This window comes from Octodon degus, unplaced genomic scaffold, assembly GCF_000260255.1.
Source record: "Octodon degus isolate 3935 unplaced genomic scaffold, OctDeg1.0 scaffold00145, whole genome shotgun sequence".
In the NCBI taxonomy this organism is placed as follows: Eukaryota; Metazoa; Chordata; class Mammalia; order Rodentia; family Octodontidae; genus Octodon; species Octodon degus.
The window spans coordinates 5,687,551-5,706,549 of record NW_004524721.1 but is presented as its reverse complement, the minus strand read 5'-3'; the positions used below and the strand labels follow the sequence as shown (position 1 = coordinate 5,706,549).

At 39.2% G+C, this 18,999-nt stretch overlaps 1 protein-coding gene across 1 annotated transcript in view; it reads right to left on the bottom strand.

Moving 5' to 3' along the window:
• Positions 1-18,999, bottom strand: part of Prtfdc1 (phosphoribosyl transferase domain containing 1) — a 100,701-nt gene that overhangs the window by 70,519 nt on the left and 11,183 nt on the right. Inside the window, exon 3 of the mRNA XM_004641885.2 lies at positions 16,242-16,425. Coding sequence (XP_004641942.1) covers positions 16,242-16,425 — 184 coding nt within the window. The remainder of the gene's footprint in view (positions 1-16,241; positions 16,426-18,999) is intronic.

The window sequence follows — 18,999 nt, the reverse complement described above, 5'->3', positions numbered from 1 at the left end:
TATTTATTTATTTATTTATTTGGTACAGGGTCTCTCTGTATGGTGCACTATACTAGGATTCCAGGGCCTGAATGGCATGCAGTATCAGGGATTGAATCCAGGTCCTTGCACTTGCCGGGAAGGCACTTAGACCACTGAGCTACCTCCCCACCCCTCAGGTTATTTTTCCTTACCATTTTCTTTTCTCCTCTCCTCTCCTCTCTTCTCCTCTTCTTTTCTTTTCTTTTTTCTTTTCTTTTCTTTTCTTTTTTCTTTTGTTTTCTTTCTTTTCTTTTCTTTTCTTTCTTCTTTCTTGTCTTTCTCTTTTTGAGACAAGGTCTCAGTATGCAGTTCAGGCTATCCTTGAACTCACTTTGTTGCCTAAATTGGCCTCAAACTAGCAGTAATTCTCCTGCCTCAGCCTCTGGAGTGCTAGGATTATAGGTGTGTATCACCACACCCAGCCATCAGGAATCTTTTCACTTTTTATCTCCTACTCTGTTACAAACATTTTTTATTTATTTTGTATATTTGGTACAGGGTCTCACTATGCAGCTCAGACTTGTAGTGATCCTCCTGTTTTCAGCCTTCCCAGCACTGGGATTACAGGCATATACAACCATGCTGGGTCTTGGTGGCTGGCTCAGCACACCCAGGGGTAGGTCCAGCATGGCATGTGGTGTTGTGGGTCGAACCCTCATCTCTGAGCTTGCCTAAGTAGGCATTTAGTCCACTGAACTATCTCACTGGCCCACAAACTTGTTTTTGTGTTAAGAGTACCAATAACTTATTCTATCTCCATGGGAACGTTAAACAATGTTTGGAAGGTTTTCTTCTGTTCCCTTTTATTGTGTTTTACAAATATTAACTGATGAGTGCCAATGTGAAGTTACTAACAAATTAATATTTGTAAAGCACTTAAATAACACTTTCACATAGTAATCAGTTAATGATATTAATTTGAATTAATCTAGCTTAACTTTTTAAGAAACTTATACATAGATAACTCATAATAGAGATATTTTCTTTTTCTTTTCGAGGAACCAGGAATTGAACTCAGGCCCTTGTGCTTGCCAGGCAAGTGCTTATTCTACTTAGCTATCCCCCTGGCCCAATAGAAATATTTTCATTTAAGAAATGTTCAATTAATATTAGCAAGATGTTATTCTGGCTTTAAGTAACTCCTTGGCTGGGTGACAGTCTCCTTAGGACCACAAGCAGATAAGCAGGGGCCTGCCCATAGCTCAGTTCCTTAAGTGACTGCTTCAACAAAACAGTCAGGCTCAGGTTGCCGTGGTTCGATCCCCACTACTCAAAACCAGCCAAGCCTGCTCTGAAGGCATTCGGAGTAAAAAAAAAAAAAAAAAAAATCCTTCTGCCATTTTTGGGCCAGGAAGATAGATCAGTAGAATAAGCACTTGCCTAGCAAGTGCTAGGGCCTGAGTTCAACCCCCGGTTCCACCAAAAAAAAAAAAAAAAAAAAAAAAAAAAAAAAAATCCTTCTGCCATTTTTGGGCCAGGAAGATAGATCAGTAGAATAAGCACTTGCCTAGCAAGTGCTAGGGCCTGAGTTCAACCCCCGGTTCCACCAAAAAAAAAAAAAAAAAAAAAAAAAAAAATTGGACTGTAATTTGTATTCAACTGTTACATTATTTGATAGAACATGACAGTTTCTAAGGGCTTAGAAAGGTAGTGAAATAAGATCAATGAAAAAAGCTAAAAAAATTTCTCTATATTAATATTGGATTAAAAAATGAAAATAAAATGGATTATAGTCTTCACATACGATTAAGAACATTTTCTTAAAAGTGTGTATGACTTTGTTTCTCAAAAGCAGAAAAAAATTGGGAGACATCTGCATTACATGAAGTACTTACTTGAGTTTTCTTTTTGAATTTCTATTAATTTTCAGAATTGTAGAATATTTGTGTTTATTGCACCTACAACACTGAATATATTTTAAGAAGAAAATGTACAAGTTATTTTCTGTATCCAATAAATTATTTATAAAGATGAAAAACAGAATGTACTACAAAGAAGAAGAAGATGAAGAAGAAGAAGAAGAAGAAGAAGAAGAAGAAGAAGAAGAAGAAGAAGAAGAAGAAGAAGAAGAAGAAAAAGAAGAAGATAAGCATCTGGACATTCATTTTCCATGCTTTGTTGTTTTGTTTGACTGGTCTTTCATGTTGGAAATGGTTTTCCTTGTTTGTCTTTTCATATTTACATGGGAGACACCCAATGAGCCATGGTCGTGTCCATGGGATGGTAACTGAGGACGGACAGACCCCCCTCATCAAGTTCCTAGGCCAGAGATGTTCTTTTCAATGCTGGATTCCCAGTGCAGTATGTAGAAGCCTTTTCTTTAGGTTTATTCAGTTCTTCAGAAACCATTCCTTGTCAACTCTCAGTTCCTCGCTGGTAGGGACTGCAGCTGGTCCCCTGCTTGGCTGCCAAGGAAGGGTACCTAAGGCCCCAGACGCCTACGGCTTGTGGCCATCTCTCCCTAGGCTAAGATGTCTATACTTTTGGCAATTTGGGATTATTTTTTTTTCCTGAAAAATGAATCTTTCATTTCCTGCAGTAATGGGAGAGGGAGTTGATGCTGGGTGGGAGAGGAAGAGAGTAGCTAGCAGAGAAAGTGGGACCAGGGACTGGGGAGTCCCAGTGGTCCTTATAGAGCCACCGCCCCTGCTGGGCAGGACATCACCACAGCGTTGGGTCTCTCATGAGCTACTTAACTTCTTGGCTTGCTCTCCTTTGGTGTCATTCTTGGCAGGGCTTGGGTCTGTCTTAGCCACCATGCTACTGGGCCCATTCTTTCTTGCCCTGTTGTCACCTCTTGTGTGCAATCTGTCATTTGAATATATATATATATATATATATATATATATATATATATATCACCTTAATGGAGAATCCATACCAAATATAGGTGAGCAGCCTGACATTTTAATATAGACATTTCAGCATTTTAAAGATTATATAAATTCAAGTCTGTCAAGGAACTTATAGTCCTTGAAAATCAACCCCACTACTTTATAAAACATGAAAGGAAATCCAAGAAAAATGACTTCCTTCCCACCATGAACACAGTCAAGGGATAATCCTCCTTCAAGGAAGCAGAAGGAAAGACCACCAGGCCTTGGTGTCCCCAGCCAGCTGTCTGGTTTTGCATCTCAGCCTCTTTCTCAGATCTGTGATCTTGGGACAGTTTCTTAAACTCTCTGTGATTCATTTTCCTACCATGAACAATTGGGATAATAGTAGTTCCCCATTCATCAAGTTGCGATGTGAAATAATTTATTGGGATTACAAATTGGCAGAATAAAGAATGCATTAGAAACAATGTTTGAGGAGGAGAAAAAAAATATATTTCGTTTCTCAGATCACTTACTGTGCATTTTTTGCAGTGGTGGGATAGAACCCAGGGCCTCATGGCTGCTTTGCAAGTGTGCCCTTCCCTGAATACTGGTTGGAGCAGCCTTTGCCTTCTAGGAGCTCCTCATCTTCCTTCCTAACTAGAAGTCTCCATACACAGAGGTTTGTGGGGCCACCAAAACCCATCCCTGATCCCTGATCTCGCAGAGACTCATGAGGGCCAAGAGATGAAGGAAGGATTCTGGGCCTCTGTGCTGCACGTGCCCACTGATGCTTGCCACTAACATAGCACACAAGCACTGCTGGTGAGGGGCTGGCTGGCTCCTCACCAGCTTCCAGGCAACCCCCCAGCAGCCCCTCCCAGGGCAGTGCTGTGTGTCCTTCCTATTTGTGCCAAGCTACGGGCTGCTGACCTACTGTTGCATCCTCTTCCTCACTGACAGTCCTTTTGTTTTTATTGCCTCATTCCCTAACTTGTCAGCATCTGCCTGAATTTCACTTCTATTTTCTATGACAAGGAATATTAGACAAATAAATGAACAATATTTTCCAAGACTATCCTCCAAATGAATATCAAAATAATAGAAGGTTAAACAATTTTTGTTTGTTTTTTTTTTTTTTTTACAATTTTTGTTCTTAAAAGCTGTCAAAAAAAAAAAAAAAAAAAGCTGCCCATGCCAAGCATTTTAATATATAGCAAAATTACCTAAACTGTAAAAATGATACTGTGCTTAGTAATGGAAAACTCAGATGGGATGCAGGGGAATGTCTGTAATCTCAGTTACTCATAAGGGAAGAGGATCCTAAGCTTCAGGCCAGCCTGGGCAGCTGAGCAAGACTATGATCGATAGATGATATAGAAGATGATAGATGATAGATAGATAGATAGAGAGATAGATAGATAGGTAGATAGATAGATAGATAGATAGATAGATAGATAGATAGATAGATAGGACTGGAGATGTAATTTAGTGGTAGAGAGCTTGTCTAACATGCATGTGGCTCTAGGTTCAATACCTAGTACTGAAAAAAAAAAGGTGAGCTATGCTGTAAAGGAAATGCATAGTATAGATGAAGAAGCATAAAGACATTAGACATTAGTTTAGCATATTAATCATCATAAAAAATTTTTAAAAGAGATTATTTTCCCCAAGCTATTTTATCATATATGCCTAACTGGGGTGTAAAATTTTTTTCACTTCAAATGTAAGTTATTTCCTAGTAACACTCCTATCCCACAAAGTCCACATACAAATGGAACATGTTATTTCATAAAAGCTATTATGGTCCTGATGCTGTTTCATATTCTATATCAGTTATAATATGTTGGTTAAAAAAACAGCCTAACTTACAAAAGTATGGGCAATTATTTTTTTGCCTTGAATTACTTCTACAGAAAACTAGAAATTATGTGGATACAGATAATAAAATATCACATTATTATAAGTTTTTTAAAAGTCAGGTATAAATGCATACTCCATGTGCATGTGTATGCCTGTGTGTGTGGCACACTTAGGTTCTGTGGGACCAGCATATTTTCATATTGTAAGTGGGGAAATGCAGGTAGACAAAGTATAATAAATGCCTGCAGGCGAATGATAAAATCGATGCTTATGGGACACACTTTCTCATGGGTGAGCCCCCGCCTGACCCAGTTAGTTCCAAGGGTCTGAAGTTTTCTCCCCTCAGTTGAGAGACCTCACTCCCACCTCACCCACTGACTCAGCCACATGGTATCTCCAGAAACAGGCCCGATCCTGTTGGGATCCAAGCTCCTAGGCCTGCAAGGCAAGTGACCAGAAGCCAACGGCAGGTGCCCAGCTCAGTGTCTCTCCTGTGGGCCTCGGCCTCACTGTGCTGTTCTAAGATCTTGCGCCCTTGGTGTGCACTGGGTTTGCCCTGCTCTGTTTCCGATGCTCAAGTCCCTTCTTAGAAGCTTACCCAGCACACCTAAAGAACCAGGGAACTTTCTTCTCCTGCTCGTCCACTTCCTGTGGACAGAAGTCCTCCAGGGGAAGCTGTAGTTCTGTGACTAAGTCCTTCCATCAGGAGTCACACAGACCTCCCCAGCCTCCTAGCCACAGGCCTTGGTAAATCCAACGAACATGTCTGACTTCAACACCCTCATCTGAGAAGATGTGAATAGCACCAACTTCTCAGGGCTCCTGGGAGGCTCAATGAGTTAATACCTATAAAGCACTGAGGACAATAGTTGCCTGTGAGTCCTGAGTAAATATTAGGTTTTATTTGTATTGCGAGTACTACTTGCCCAAGCTGACAGACGCCATCCAGCTAGGTCCCGAGGCTCCAAAAGCTGTTGTCCACCTTCTTTTTCTTTTTTAACTCCCTGTTACATCCCTGCACGAGACCTCACCTTGCATCCGCAGCACAGTGAGTCCATTCTGGAAGACTCATCACCTTAGGGACTGCTGTTCTTCCTTGCTTGGGATTCAACCCCAAGCTGCGGCAATTAGTTAAGCCCAGCTCTGTTCCCAAGCCAGACAGAGCTACTTCTGCATCGGGCTTCCATCTGCCCTCAGGGTTTGTTTCAAAGACAAACCTTGAAAAGTATCTCTATGTAATACTAAATCATATAAAGAATGTACATTAATATAATGCATGGATATTTATAAAATAAGAACAGCAAAGGGGAAAATAACTAAAAATATTAGTATTAATATTATACAAAGGAGTTTTGGCTTGATTTTGGAAAAACCTTTCTTACATTATATATAGAATTAGAAGTTTCAATATACACTTGCTTGAAGCAAGGCTAGATGGTCTTTCTTTAGGATCACTTAGATATTTCTTTCATGATGAGTTTCTTCATCCTTGTATTCTGAAAGCTGACAGTAAATACATTTTAGGAATCAAAAAGTCAGGTGAGGTATGGTGGCATACACCTATAGTGTGTAGTCTTAATACTCTGGAAGGCTGGCAGGAAGACTTGAAAGCCCAGATTGTGTGCGTGTGTGTGTGTGTGTGTGTGTGTGTGTGTGGAGAGAGAGAGAGAGAGAGAGAGAGAGAGAGAGAGAGAGAGAGAGGAAACAGAGAGAGACTGAGTCTTGTTTCCCTTCTTTTGGCCTAATTCATCTTCACATGCCTCTTGGGACAAGAGTATATTTTACTGGTCACAATCCTGAGCTCTAGAGTCAAACTTGGGTTTTAATACCTGACCCACCACTTACTAACTGACCTTGCCTGTGTTACTTAACATGAGGGTCTGGTTTCCTCCTCTGTAAAATGAATGTAATAAGGTTTCCTAATTATTTCCCATTGGGGGTCTACTATTGAATCAGTGAAGTATTGAGTTTTCTTTACTCTTTTTCATTCCCTCTACTGGCTTAGAAATACACCTAGCATACTTTTATTTTTTATTTTTATTTGTGTATTTGGAACAGGGTCTCACCACCCAGGTTAGACTCATGGTGAAACTCTGGTTTTCAGCCATGCTCTGGGGCCACCATGCCAGGACCCTGTTGCTAGTTCAGCTTGCCCCAGGGGCAGGGCCGGTGCAGCATGTGGGACCCGGGATCGAACCCTGGTCCCTGCGCTTGCCAAAGCAGGCACTTAGTCCACTGTGCTATCTCGCCGGGCCTATACCTAGCACTCTTGTTCTTTCAGTGGCTGCACATAAATTGTTACTAGGCATACTCAAACTTTGTAAGTCATCAACATTTCTATGTTTCTCCTAAATAAGACAAAAGACATTTGAATGTTTTTAGTCTGATCATTTCATCCTGTTTACAATTAAGTACGGGTGGATATTTTAGTTCTATATTGTTTATCACCAAAATTTGTCAAATTATTATTTCCTTAGTTAGTATTTTAAGCAATGAAAACTTTTTTTCTTACTTACCTAAATGCTGATCAGTTTCTTTGTACCACAAATTCATTTTTTTGTATTTAATTTCCTTCTTCATAAAATAAATTCTTTACAGAGTATTTTTAGCCAGTGTCTGTTCCTGGCAAATTCTTTTAGACTGTGATTACTGTCTTTATCTGGAAGCCCCAAGAGAGTTAAAGATTAGCTGGCCTGAAAACCTAGGCTAATGATTATTTTCTCTTGCTCTGTTGACAATACTCCGTGTTTTCTGATTTCTGTTGTTGAGCTTGAGAAGTCTTTTGATAGTGGGAATTCCTCTATTGGTAATCGTGCTTTTCTCCACAGTTGTTGTATAATCTTCTCTTTGACTCTAGTGTTTTCTTTCCCAGTTTCATTATGACATGCTTAGGTGAGGCTGCAGAGTATTTCTGGAATCTGAGCATTTTTTATCTTCTATGAACTCTAGGCTGACTCTACTGCCGCTCCTCCATTCCAGCTTGTTTGTCCTGATGGTACTCCTCTGTCACATATCTTGGTTCTTTTTTTATCTTTCAATTTTCTTTCTTATATGTCATTTTTATAATGATATCTTGGAGTTACTAACTTTCAGGTCTATTCCAGTTCGAAACTTAAATTTATAATTATATTCAATCTGTTTATCATGAACATTGATTTACTATTTTATTCATTCAATTATGATCTTTTTCATTGTCATTTCACATCAGTTCTAAAAGTTGACAAGGTCTGGCAGCTCAGGCTGGCCTTGAGCTCACTTCGTAGCCCAGGCTGGTCTCAAATTTATAATGATCCTCCTGCTCCAGCCTCCTGAATGCTGGGATTCCAGGCATGTGCCACCATGCCCAGCTAAGCTTTCATTTCCTTGCCCTGATTTTCTCTACAATTTATGCAGATATAGTAAGCATAATTGTTTTATCTTCTCTTTCACATTACTCACTCATCTATCTCTTTTTGCCAGGTGATTTTTCTTATGGTGGATTATTTCCAAGCTGCACCTATAATTTTGGTTTGTAAACTCAGGCAAAAACATGTTTTATTATATTATAGAAATCCTACCTAAGTGGAGATTGTCTCTGGCAAGAGGTTTTGGATTTGCTTTTATCCTTGGAATGTTATGGCCTGATATTAATTGTAATATTAAGAATCTCAGAACAGAACTCCCCAGACTATCTAGAGAAAGTAAATTAAAAATTTCAAGCTCACATGTGGCATAGACTTGTGTTTAAAAATTACTCAGGAAATATTTTACCTCCTCATACTAACGCAGGTCATCAAAGACAGGATAGCCTCTCAGGCTCTCCCCACACCGAAGAGCAGAGTTTTTCACCAAAGATTTGTATCCTTGAGGACATTAGTTTTATGTGAGGGACTCATTTGCCTTCCACTTTTATTTGGGCTTAAGACTTTATCACGTTTTCACTACTTTCTAAAAGTCTTTCACTTTATTCTCTGGCTTGAGTACTGGGAATCAAACTCAGGACCTCATGCTTGCCAAGCAGGTGCTGTGCCACTGAGCTAACCTCCTGCCCCCTCCCCCACCTAAATGCCCAGTCCCCTTGTCTTTTTCTAGATTGCTATCATTCATGCAAATTCAACTCATGCCTTATGTAAAGTTCAATGCAACAACAAGGACAAGTTGAATCACCTGAAATCGTGAAACATTTGGATCCACTTGTTCCTTATTTCCTTTTTTTTTTTTTTTTTTCTTTCAGAACTGGGGATTGAACTCAGATCCTTGCGCTTGACAGGGAAGTGCTTATTCTGCTGAGCCATCTCCCTGGCCTCTTTTTAAAATAATTTCTTTTTTTTTTTTTTTTTCAGAACCACTTGCTCCTTAGGAAGGGCCTTTAGTAAGCTGGAGGGAATCGGGCAACTGGAACTCACTGGGAAGGAGCTCTTAGGGGACTTATGAATGCTGATGGCTGGGGCAAGGAAAAATACAGCCTTTGGGTAAAATGAACTCCATCTTTCTATCCTCAAAAAGAAAGCTTAAAAGAATCATTAGGCAACAGAACAGGAGGGAATTAAACTACATCATGCTTTTGACCACCACTCACAGGACTGCAGAGTCCGCATCTCCCCTGAAGCTCCTAAGAGAACTGACAGAGTGGAGTGCCATTGTTTCTCTGCAGAGACTGTTGAGGTGTCTGTGCCTGTAAACAGGTCTGAGGGCTTGTGTAGAAGTGCCACAAGCCCTAAGAGGAAGTGAGCTAGGCCAGCTCCCCTTATCATAGTAGTTACTAGTTTAAGTTTTAATTGTTCCCTGCCCCCAGGTATATTGAGAGAGATGGAGTATGGAAAAGAGGGCTTCGCTCAAGCCTAACCTGACCCAGGAATTAATTCATCTCTGGACAGGGATAGCTGTCAGGCTGTTGGGGGAAGGCTGTTGATGTCATAACCTAGACTATGAGTACCAGTGTTCCATCCATTTCTGACAGTATGTAATTAGAGGGAATTCTTGCCTGAGCTAGCCGGTGGCCTTTACAGGATGTGCTCACTCAGGAGATGATTTGTGTCACCTTGGTGACAGAGAAGAGAAATATTTGGGATAGAAGGAAGAGACATTGCAATCATCTTTGGACCCTACAGCACAAAAAGGGACAAAAGCTGAGGTTAAGTGAGACTGGATGAACGTGATGACTTTAATGTGAACTATGGCCTTTTTCACTCCATTCCCTGAGTGGGAATCCCAACCCCTTTAGCCCTAGGAAAACCGCGGAGATTTGAAACTATCTGTCTAGCTCTAGTGATAATGATCACGATGCCAGTGAAGTTTTAGAAATGCAAATGTGTGTTGAGAATTGGTATTGCATAAACATGAGTTAACATGATATATATACACTAGAATGCTTGCCTCTAAGCGAAAGTGTTAGTAAAATAAAGGGAGGTTAGTTGAGACACAGGCAAAGAAAATGTGTGAGAAATTAAAGAGTAGGGTGGATTAATTTAATGTGGGTCATAATGTGGTTAGTTTCTGACTACTTTCAGGGCTTATATAATAATGTGCCTTGACAAATTTAAAAGGACTATATTCCTACAAAGTATAATTTCTGCAACAGAATTAAACTAGAAATAGTACAAAAATTCCTGGAAAACCCTCTAAATATTTTACAATTAAACAATACAGAATGACCAAATATCGAGAAGTCAAAAGAGAAGTTAGAAAATAGTTTCAGCTAAATAAAAATAAAACAATATGTCAAAGTATGTGAGATATAGCTAAAAATGTACTTAAAAATTTGTAGCGTTACATGTTCATATTAGAAAACAAAAGAGGCCTCAATTCTGTGGTCTAAGCTCCTATCTTTTTTTTTTTTTTTTTGGCAGGGAATTGAACTCAGGCCCTTGCACTTGCCAGGGAAGTGCTTATTCTACTGCGCCATCTCCCAGGCCCTGTTAAGCTCCCATCTTACAAAACTAGGAACATAAAAGCAAGTTAAGCCTAAAGCAAACAGAAACAAGGAAATCATAATGGTAAAAGCATACATTGATCAGGCCAGCTAGCTCAGCAGATTAAAGTGCCTGCTTAGGCAGAGCGCAGAGGCCAGGGTTTGATCCCCTGTGTGCAGTGCCAGCCCCGCCTCGGTGTGCGCTGAGTTGGTGATTGAGAGTGGGTGTGGTGGTGCGTGCCTGTAATCCCAGCACTTGGGAGGCTGAACAATGGAGGATCACCATAAATCCAATCTACGTAGTGAGACCCTGAAGACCCTGTCCTAACTACATAAAAAAGCATAAATTGATAGAACTGATGTAATAGAAAATTACAGAAGCCACGAGCAACACAAAAATATTGACAAAGTTTTAGGTTCACTGGTGAAGAGAAAAACAAAAGACATAAAATACAATTTAATAATATAAGAAACAAAGAGAATTATCACCACTGACTCCACAAACATTAAAATAATAAGGAGCTTCATGCTTCCCAAAATGTGAAAACAGGTGAAGTGGACAAATTCCTTGAGAAAAGCAAAGTGAATACTCCTATATCAATTAAAGGAATTGAATTATTTATTAAAAACTTTCTGACAAAGAAAACTACAGGCCAAGATGGTTTCACTAGTGAATTCTACCAAATATTCAGTGAACTGAAAATACTTATAGTGCTTCTGGAGAAGAGATGCCAACGAAATATTTCCAATTCAGTTTTATGAGAGCAACATAATTCTGACACTTGATCAGAAGAAAACAATATAAGAAAAGAAAATATAGGCTGGGGGGACAGCTCGGTGGTCCAAGTGCCTGCTTGGAAAGAGCAAGGACCGGGGTTCGATGCCCAGTGCCACATGCCGAGCTGGCCACTAAAACTGGGTGTGGTGGCGCACACCTGTAATCCCAGCGCTGGGGAGGCTGAGACAGGAGGATCACTACGAGTCTGAACTGTGTGGCGAGACCCTATACCAAATACATAAAAAAAAATAAAGGAACAAATGTAAATCCAAAAAGTTTCAAAAATATTGAATTTAAGTGAGTAATAAGTTAAAAGAAGAATATATAAAAATACCAACTGGAAAAATGGTTTGATATTAGAAAAATTGATCCATGTAATTTACCATATCAGCAGAACCAGAAAAAGCATTTGATAATATTCATTCATAATTTTATTTTTTTTAATTCTTCACATTTTACTATAGCACCCGGATTTTCAAGACCCATCTCTTCCCAATTGCATTTATTTTTTTATTTTATTGAGGAACAAATATCAATGAGATAGTTTCAAAGCTGATTAATAGGACAGTTTCAATAATTAACACATTGTGTATTGTTATCTTCTTAGTGGTTATCCACAGTATAAGAAGCAGACAGGATATCCTGTCCAAACACTATTACTGCAAATCTTTCTTCTCATCGAATTAAGCGAGTAGCTGTATATCTATCCTAACTATTTTGTACATACAAATACAAAATGGTCCTTCCTTTGTATCCCCTATTTTGTTTAGCCCTGTCAGAGGTGGGTATTCTATTGGCATCTAAAGACTATAGGTGCTTGAATTCAGCAAAACAATCCAATATTGTCCAGCAGTCCATAATAGTAGTGGATTATCCTCAAAAGTTATTGATTTGAGTCTTTTACAACTCATTGTATTAATATGGTTTAACTTTATACACCTCATTTTTATACTTTTCTGCTGGATGGTTAAGACCAAGATAAAGCAAGACCTATGTAACAAGAACTGTAACTTTTGTATCTGATAAGGTCAGTCGAGTACCTTCATCATTCATAATTTTAAAAAATGTTAGCAGGCTACCTTCAAAACCCACCAGCCAGTGTTGCACCAGTTGTAAACAAGGCCAGGATGTTTTCTTTCAGCACTCCTGTGCAGCAGGGAAGGGGGTGGTCTCACCAGTGCAATGGGCCAACTAAGGGTAAAAGGACTATTAATTAGAAAGGAAGGAGGACATAAAATCATCTCAATTCATAAAAGAGATTTCTGTCTTCATAGAAAAATCCCCAGAAAGCTATGTGGATAAAAGAGTTTTGAAAAGCCATAGGGTTCAATCCATAAAACTAGAAACTACTGAAACTAAGTTTGAATGCCTATGATCAGTTAAGGAAGGTGGTTATGAGTGAGTGGTTCTTGGGGTTACGTTGTGCTTTGCTTTGGTTATTTTTTCTTTATCTTTTTAATCTTATGCTTTAAATTGAAACGTTCTCAGTTGTTTGGGGGGGAATCCTCTTACAATGTTTGGGAGGGGACATCCTTTTACAGTGTGCCTGTGCTCACCTTCTGAGGAGGCTGTCCTGAGCTGGTGAATCATACGGCACCTGTGCACGTGTTCTGTGTGAACTACACTCTCCTCTTCCCCCTAGCCTTTGCTTCTTGGGTTGTGCTTTTCCCTTACTTTGCTACATTTTGATAGTTAAGTTAATTTTACTTGAATGATTCTTGCTTAGGGAGAAAAGAAAAACTCTATTATTAATATTTTTTTCAACTCCTCCCACAAATAAAAACAATAAGCAAAATGAATAAATAAGTTTGAAGGCATACGCCACTCATGGAATAGAAGTCAGTGGTATTAAGGTGTCTATTTTCTCCAAATTGATCTATGAGCTTAAAACAATCCTAAAATTCTAGTAGACTGTTTTATAGAAATTGACAGCGAGATTTTAGAATTAACACAGAAAGGCACAGAACAAGCATAACTAGAAGTTACTATGATGAAAAAGTTGGGGGTTTATAGTATCTGATTCCCAGGCTTATGATAAAGCCACAGTAATCAAAATAGTGTGCTGCTGACAAGCTAGATGTCCGAACCTGACAAAGTACCCCGAAGCAGATCCGTGTATACACAGCCAGTTGAATTAAATTATGCTTTTTGGACAACAGCATTGTTAGAAAACTTTAAAACACTCACTGTGTACAAAATATATTCAAAGCATTAAGGATCCATAACTAAATATGTAAAAACTTTCAAAATTTAAATAGCAAACACACTTCTAAAAATGGACAAGATATATGAACCAAGACTTCATCAAAAATTATATTAATATCAAATAATCACATTAAAATATGTTGAACATCATTAGTCATTGAAAAAATGTAATTAAAGACCTAATGAGGGCTGGAGAGATGGCTCAGTGGTCTAAAGCACCTACCTGGAACAAGCTTAGCAAAGCACAGAGACGTGGGATCGATCCCCCAGCACCACATGCCTGCCAGCCCCGCCCCCTGGTGGGCTGAGCTGCCCCCCCCACTAAATAAATGTAATAAATAAATAAATTTTAAAAAAAAGACCTAATGAGGTATTATTATCTATTCTAATAGGTAAAATAAGGGCAAACATACAAACATAATACCAGCCTGTGAAATTCTCACACTCTGCCAGTAGAAATGCAAAATAATTCAACCTATTTGGAAAAGAGTCTGACAATTTCTTTTCTTTTTTTTTTTTATTATTTATTTGTGTGTGTGTGTGTGTGTGTGTGGCCAGCTCAGCCCACCAGGGGGCGGGGCTGGCTGGGTGTGCTGGGGGATTGAACCGAGGTCCCTGTGCTTTGCTAAGCTTGTTCCAAGTAGGTGCTTTAGACCACTGAGCCATCTCACCAGCCCGAGTCTGACAATTTCTTATACGCACTTACCATATGATCAACCAGTTTTGTCACTATATATTTACTCAAGGAAAACAAAGATGTAAGTACCTACAAAAACCTGGATATGAACAATTATGGTGTTTTTATTCCTAAATAGAAACAACCCACATATCCTCCAGCTGATGAATGGATTTAAAAACTGTGTTCTATCCATGTAATGGACTTCTGTTTGACAATACAAAGGAATGGACTGCTGATATACACAGTGTGGATGAACCTGCAGTGCACTATGCTACAGATTTTCTAAGGCCACAGATACAGTTCCATTTTTATGACATTCCACAAAAAGAAAACTCTAGGAGTAAAAAGCCTTTGTGGCTGTGAGGGCCTGGGTGTATAGGTGAGGCTGACTATGAAGGACACAAGGACATTTTTGTGTGTACATTCAACTGGCTGTGTATACATGGATCTGTTTCAGGGTACTTTTAATCCAGCATGATGGGAGGGAAAACATTTCCAAGAGAAGATGACACTAGAGTTAGTTAAGGTGTCTGCAAAAAATAAAACAAACAACTGCTTTCAACTGGCTGGAGAGCACCTCAAGAAACAGAGTAAATTAAGAAATGAGAACTAATTTACATCAGTGCTAACCCCGAGGCTATTTAAACAAGGTCACGTGAACAGTGTGGAGAGTAGAATTCTAGGAAAGTCATCAGAAGTGGCATCTCTGGTGCATTTGTCATGAATAATCCTCACCTCTGGAGTGAGAGGGAAGCAGGGATGATGGTTGGAATCCACCCCCCAGATAGGTAACTGGTTACGTGATTTTTAGTTCATCAAAAGCAGGATTATTGTGGGTGAACATGACCTAATAAATTAAGCTGCGCAGTGGGGGTGGGCCCTTCCCACGTGATCTCCCATGGGGCTTGAAGAGGCAAAAGCTACTATAACTAGGTTGTAAACTGTGTCAGAGAAGTTCACAAGACAAAGACCTGAAGCATCTTCTAGGAGCAGAGAGAGGTCTGCAGCCTACATTCAGCAGGGGACTGGGGACTGATTTCTGAAAATAATGAGAGATCTTGGAAAAAGACCCCAAATCAGACTTGAGCAAAACCCAAACTACCATAGCTCATGTAACCTAGTAAGACCATGAACAGGGAATCGTCTCTCTACCACACTCAGATTTCTGACCCACAGAAACTATAAGATAATAAACCTGTGTTCGTTTGTGCCATTAAGTTTGTGGTGATTTTGTTATATACCGCTAGAAAGTCGATTTGAAGAGTGATTAACACATTCAAATATGTCAAACTATTTTCTCAGTGAAAATGTTATCGTGGTTTTGCCCCCAAGAGTTCCTCAAGCAATAGATGTAGCATCCACTGAATCAGAAAGTAACACAGAAGCTAACATCAGAAGAGAAGAATAAAGGCATGGTTTTAGAGGCTACCAGTTTTACCCAGTGGCAGCCACAAATGTCTCACTGTAAAGTGGTGGAGGGGCTTCTGTTGGTCCCTGATCTGGTCTCCTTACGCCTGTGTTGTTGTCCCTACATGTTTCCCTTCCTTACCTCCAGGCTGTGACCACACAGACACAAGGACAAAGTTTCCTCTCTGAGCTAGACACACTCTTACAGGCCTCCAAGGCCAAGGGGAGCTCCGGGGTAGAAGCGCATCGGTCCTCACTGGTCCGTCTCAACACGGACCAGTCATTTGTGAGGTTGGACACCAGGAAGTAGCTGCTTAGCCTCATCTTTATAGAAGAATACATGAACCATTCCTGATGAGTCATTCCATATATGTGAAAAGGAAAGGTTTTATTTTCCCTCCCCCAAAGAATAGCATCTGAATTTTAATAGCAAGTTCTAGTGTTCTTGCAAATGAAAAAAAGTTACTGTTTCATTTTAATTTTTTAAAATTACACTTGTAATTTTGTTAGTTTATTAGTTTTGATTAAGGCATCGTTTAGCCTAAACATCTTGCAATAAAAAGGGAACATGTAATAATTTACCTTGTAACTCTTTAGTCTGATGAAATCCACCTTCATAGAGACACATCTATCTGAATTCCGGCTGATGTTCTTAAGGTGCTCTACAAGATCAGCGCAGAACTTGTAACCTCCCTTAAGCACGCACAGGATCATAAGGTCACAGCATCCCAGGTCTTGCATAATGTCCTTAGCCAGCCGCTCAATTCTGAAAGAAGTAAAGAATAAGAGATACACTGAAGCACAACTACTTTTGAACATTTTCATTCCTTTAGCTCAAATGCATGATGTATAGGACACATTTGTTAATCAGGGAAATGCAGAAATAAGCTTGGGAAATAGAAACCTCACAGAAAAGCTGTGGTAAGGTTGGACACAGACAGTGGGCTCAACTCATGCTTCTAGTCACATTATCAATGGAACTTTCTTACTCTGTGTCATAAAATCAAGGTGTAAAGTACAGTGTCAAAGATCATACATGCTATCTATTATTTTATCACTACAGTGCCTAGTTGTTAACTGTAACAGTGTTATGATGGTGTTTGGCCAGATATTCACTTTATTGCAGAGAAAAAGAAATGGAGAGTGACTCACTCACCTTATATTACAGGAGACTGGAGGAAATGTCAAAGCTATTTTAACTGTTAAAGAATCATACGTCTTAACCTCAGCAAACACAGAGCATACATTGCTTATGTAAAAGGTGCTCCAGAGTACAATTTCTGGGAGCAGTGTTTCCATGAAAAGGGATGTGAAGGAGGTCCCCTGGGGTTGTGCAGTGAGCAGCAACCTTGGGTTGGGAAATGCTCTTGCAGCTGTTCTTAATTGTTTTATGTCTGTAAGTCCACTATCCATGTGCCATATAATATTAATATTGTAAATGGAGGCAGGACCTAAGGTGTATACTTTTAAAAAAAAGTCCTCATGGCCACTTCAAATAAAATTTGATTAAAACAGATGAACTACATTATTTACATATTACATAATACTGTGCTTTATATGTGTATGCACAGATGCATTTGCTCATGTACATACAGAATAATGACCATGGTTTAGGTAATACTTCTCAAAGTATGATCAGCAGAGAAACATGCATCAAAAATAGGTTTCGGCTTTCTTAAAAAGGGACGCTTGTTGGTACATGACAGAATAAGTGGGTCGATACATTTTTCTACACACACACACACACACACACACACACACATACACACACACACACCCTAGCTGGACAAAACTGTCAAAAGTGGCCATCTCCAACTCCAGAAATCAAAGGTACACAATAATCTAAGAAGCATTTATTCTGAAAAATATTGAACATTGGATAAAAATAGCTTGAGTCAGTGACATTCTTGCCTGGGGATGCATCTACCCTTCCCCCAACTGTTTTCTTACCATGTAGCTCAGTCAGTGTGGGGCACTGCCAGAGGTAAGTTACCCATTAGGAACCTTGTAGATTAACCTGCCCATCTCAGTAACATGGCTCCATTGTCCTCAAAGTTGCAATCCCATCTGAACAATGAACTGGCAGATTAGTCAGGATATTATAGGGAGTTTGAGTGGGTGGAGGGTCATAGGACAGGAGTACACAAAAAAAATTCTTCTTATATTTCTAGTTTACCAAAGGCTGTTCATGTACGAAGCAAGATTAGGCCACACACACATCCCTGGATGATAGAGACTCTCTGCATGCACAGAATAGACGTATGTTGGTGAGGAAATGGCGCACTTGCTTTAGAAAATAATTTGCAGTTTATTAAAATGACCAGAAAACCCAGAATTCCATTCCAAATAATCCATCCACAAGAAATGAAAAGATGGGGCCACAGAAAGAGTTTCTAAAAAAAATTTGGAGAAAGGCAAGAGTTTTTTTTAATGCCGGGGATTGAACTCAGGACCTTGTGCTTGCCAGACAAGATCATATGCCACTGAGTTATCTCCCCAGTCCAATCTATTTCTGTAATTAATTAAGCTTATTGGTATATTTTCAATATACATAATGATAAATTCATCATAGAGAATTTGTATTTGTACATGATATATCTTGATTCTTCCTTTTTTCCCATTCCTTTACCTTCTCTTTAGGCCCTCTTCCCCTTTTACAGAAGCTTGTTTCCATTTTTTTTTCTTGTTTTTTCTTTTCCTTTCCTTTCATACATGCAAATTTAGACACATTATTCACAACAAACAAATTTAGAAATCCAAATGGCTATGAATTGATGGATCAATAACTAGGTGTTATATAATTTTATATAAATCAAATGCCCAGAAAAATAAATTTATGGAGTAAAAAAGCAAATTAGTGATTGCCATTGGAGGTTGCTACCAGGACTAACTGCACAAGACTTTCAGGGCTGATGGATGTGTTGTAAAAGTGGAAGGCAGAGATGGCTGTCCAAGCGCAAGAATTTACTGAGGGCATTGAGTCCTTTACTTGCATACAGCCGGTGAACTCTGCAGTGTGAAATTATATCTTAATCTTTATTCTAAAGGTGAGGATTGGCATTACTAAGCCCCACCCAAGACTACTAATTCAGGATGTCTAGATATACTGTGTACTCTAACAAATTCACTGTGTACAAGATTTTCTTGTAAAGATGAGAAAGGCAATGATCCTGAGAATATTCAGAAGATTTTTTAATCTAGCAGTTAATTGGAAAGATTCTCACTCTGACTAACTATATATACTGATACCTGTGAACTAAGCTACTGCACTGCAGATGGTAATTTGTAGTAGTAGTTTCACGTTTGGAGTGCCTGTCATTCTGGTATTCTGAATATGGGC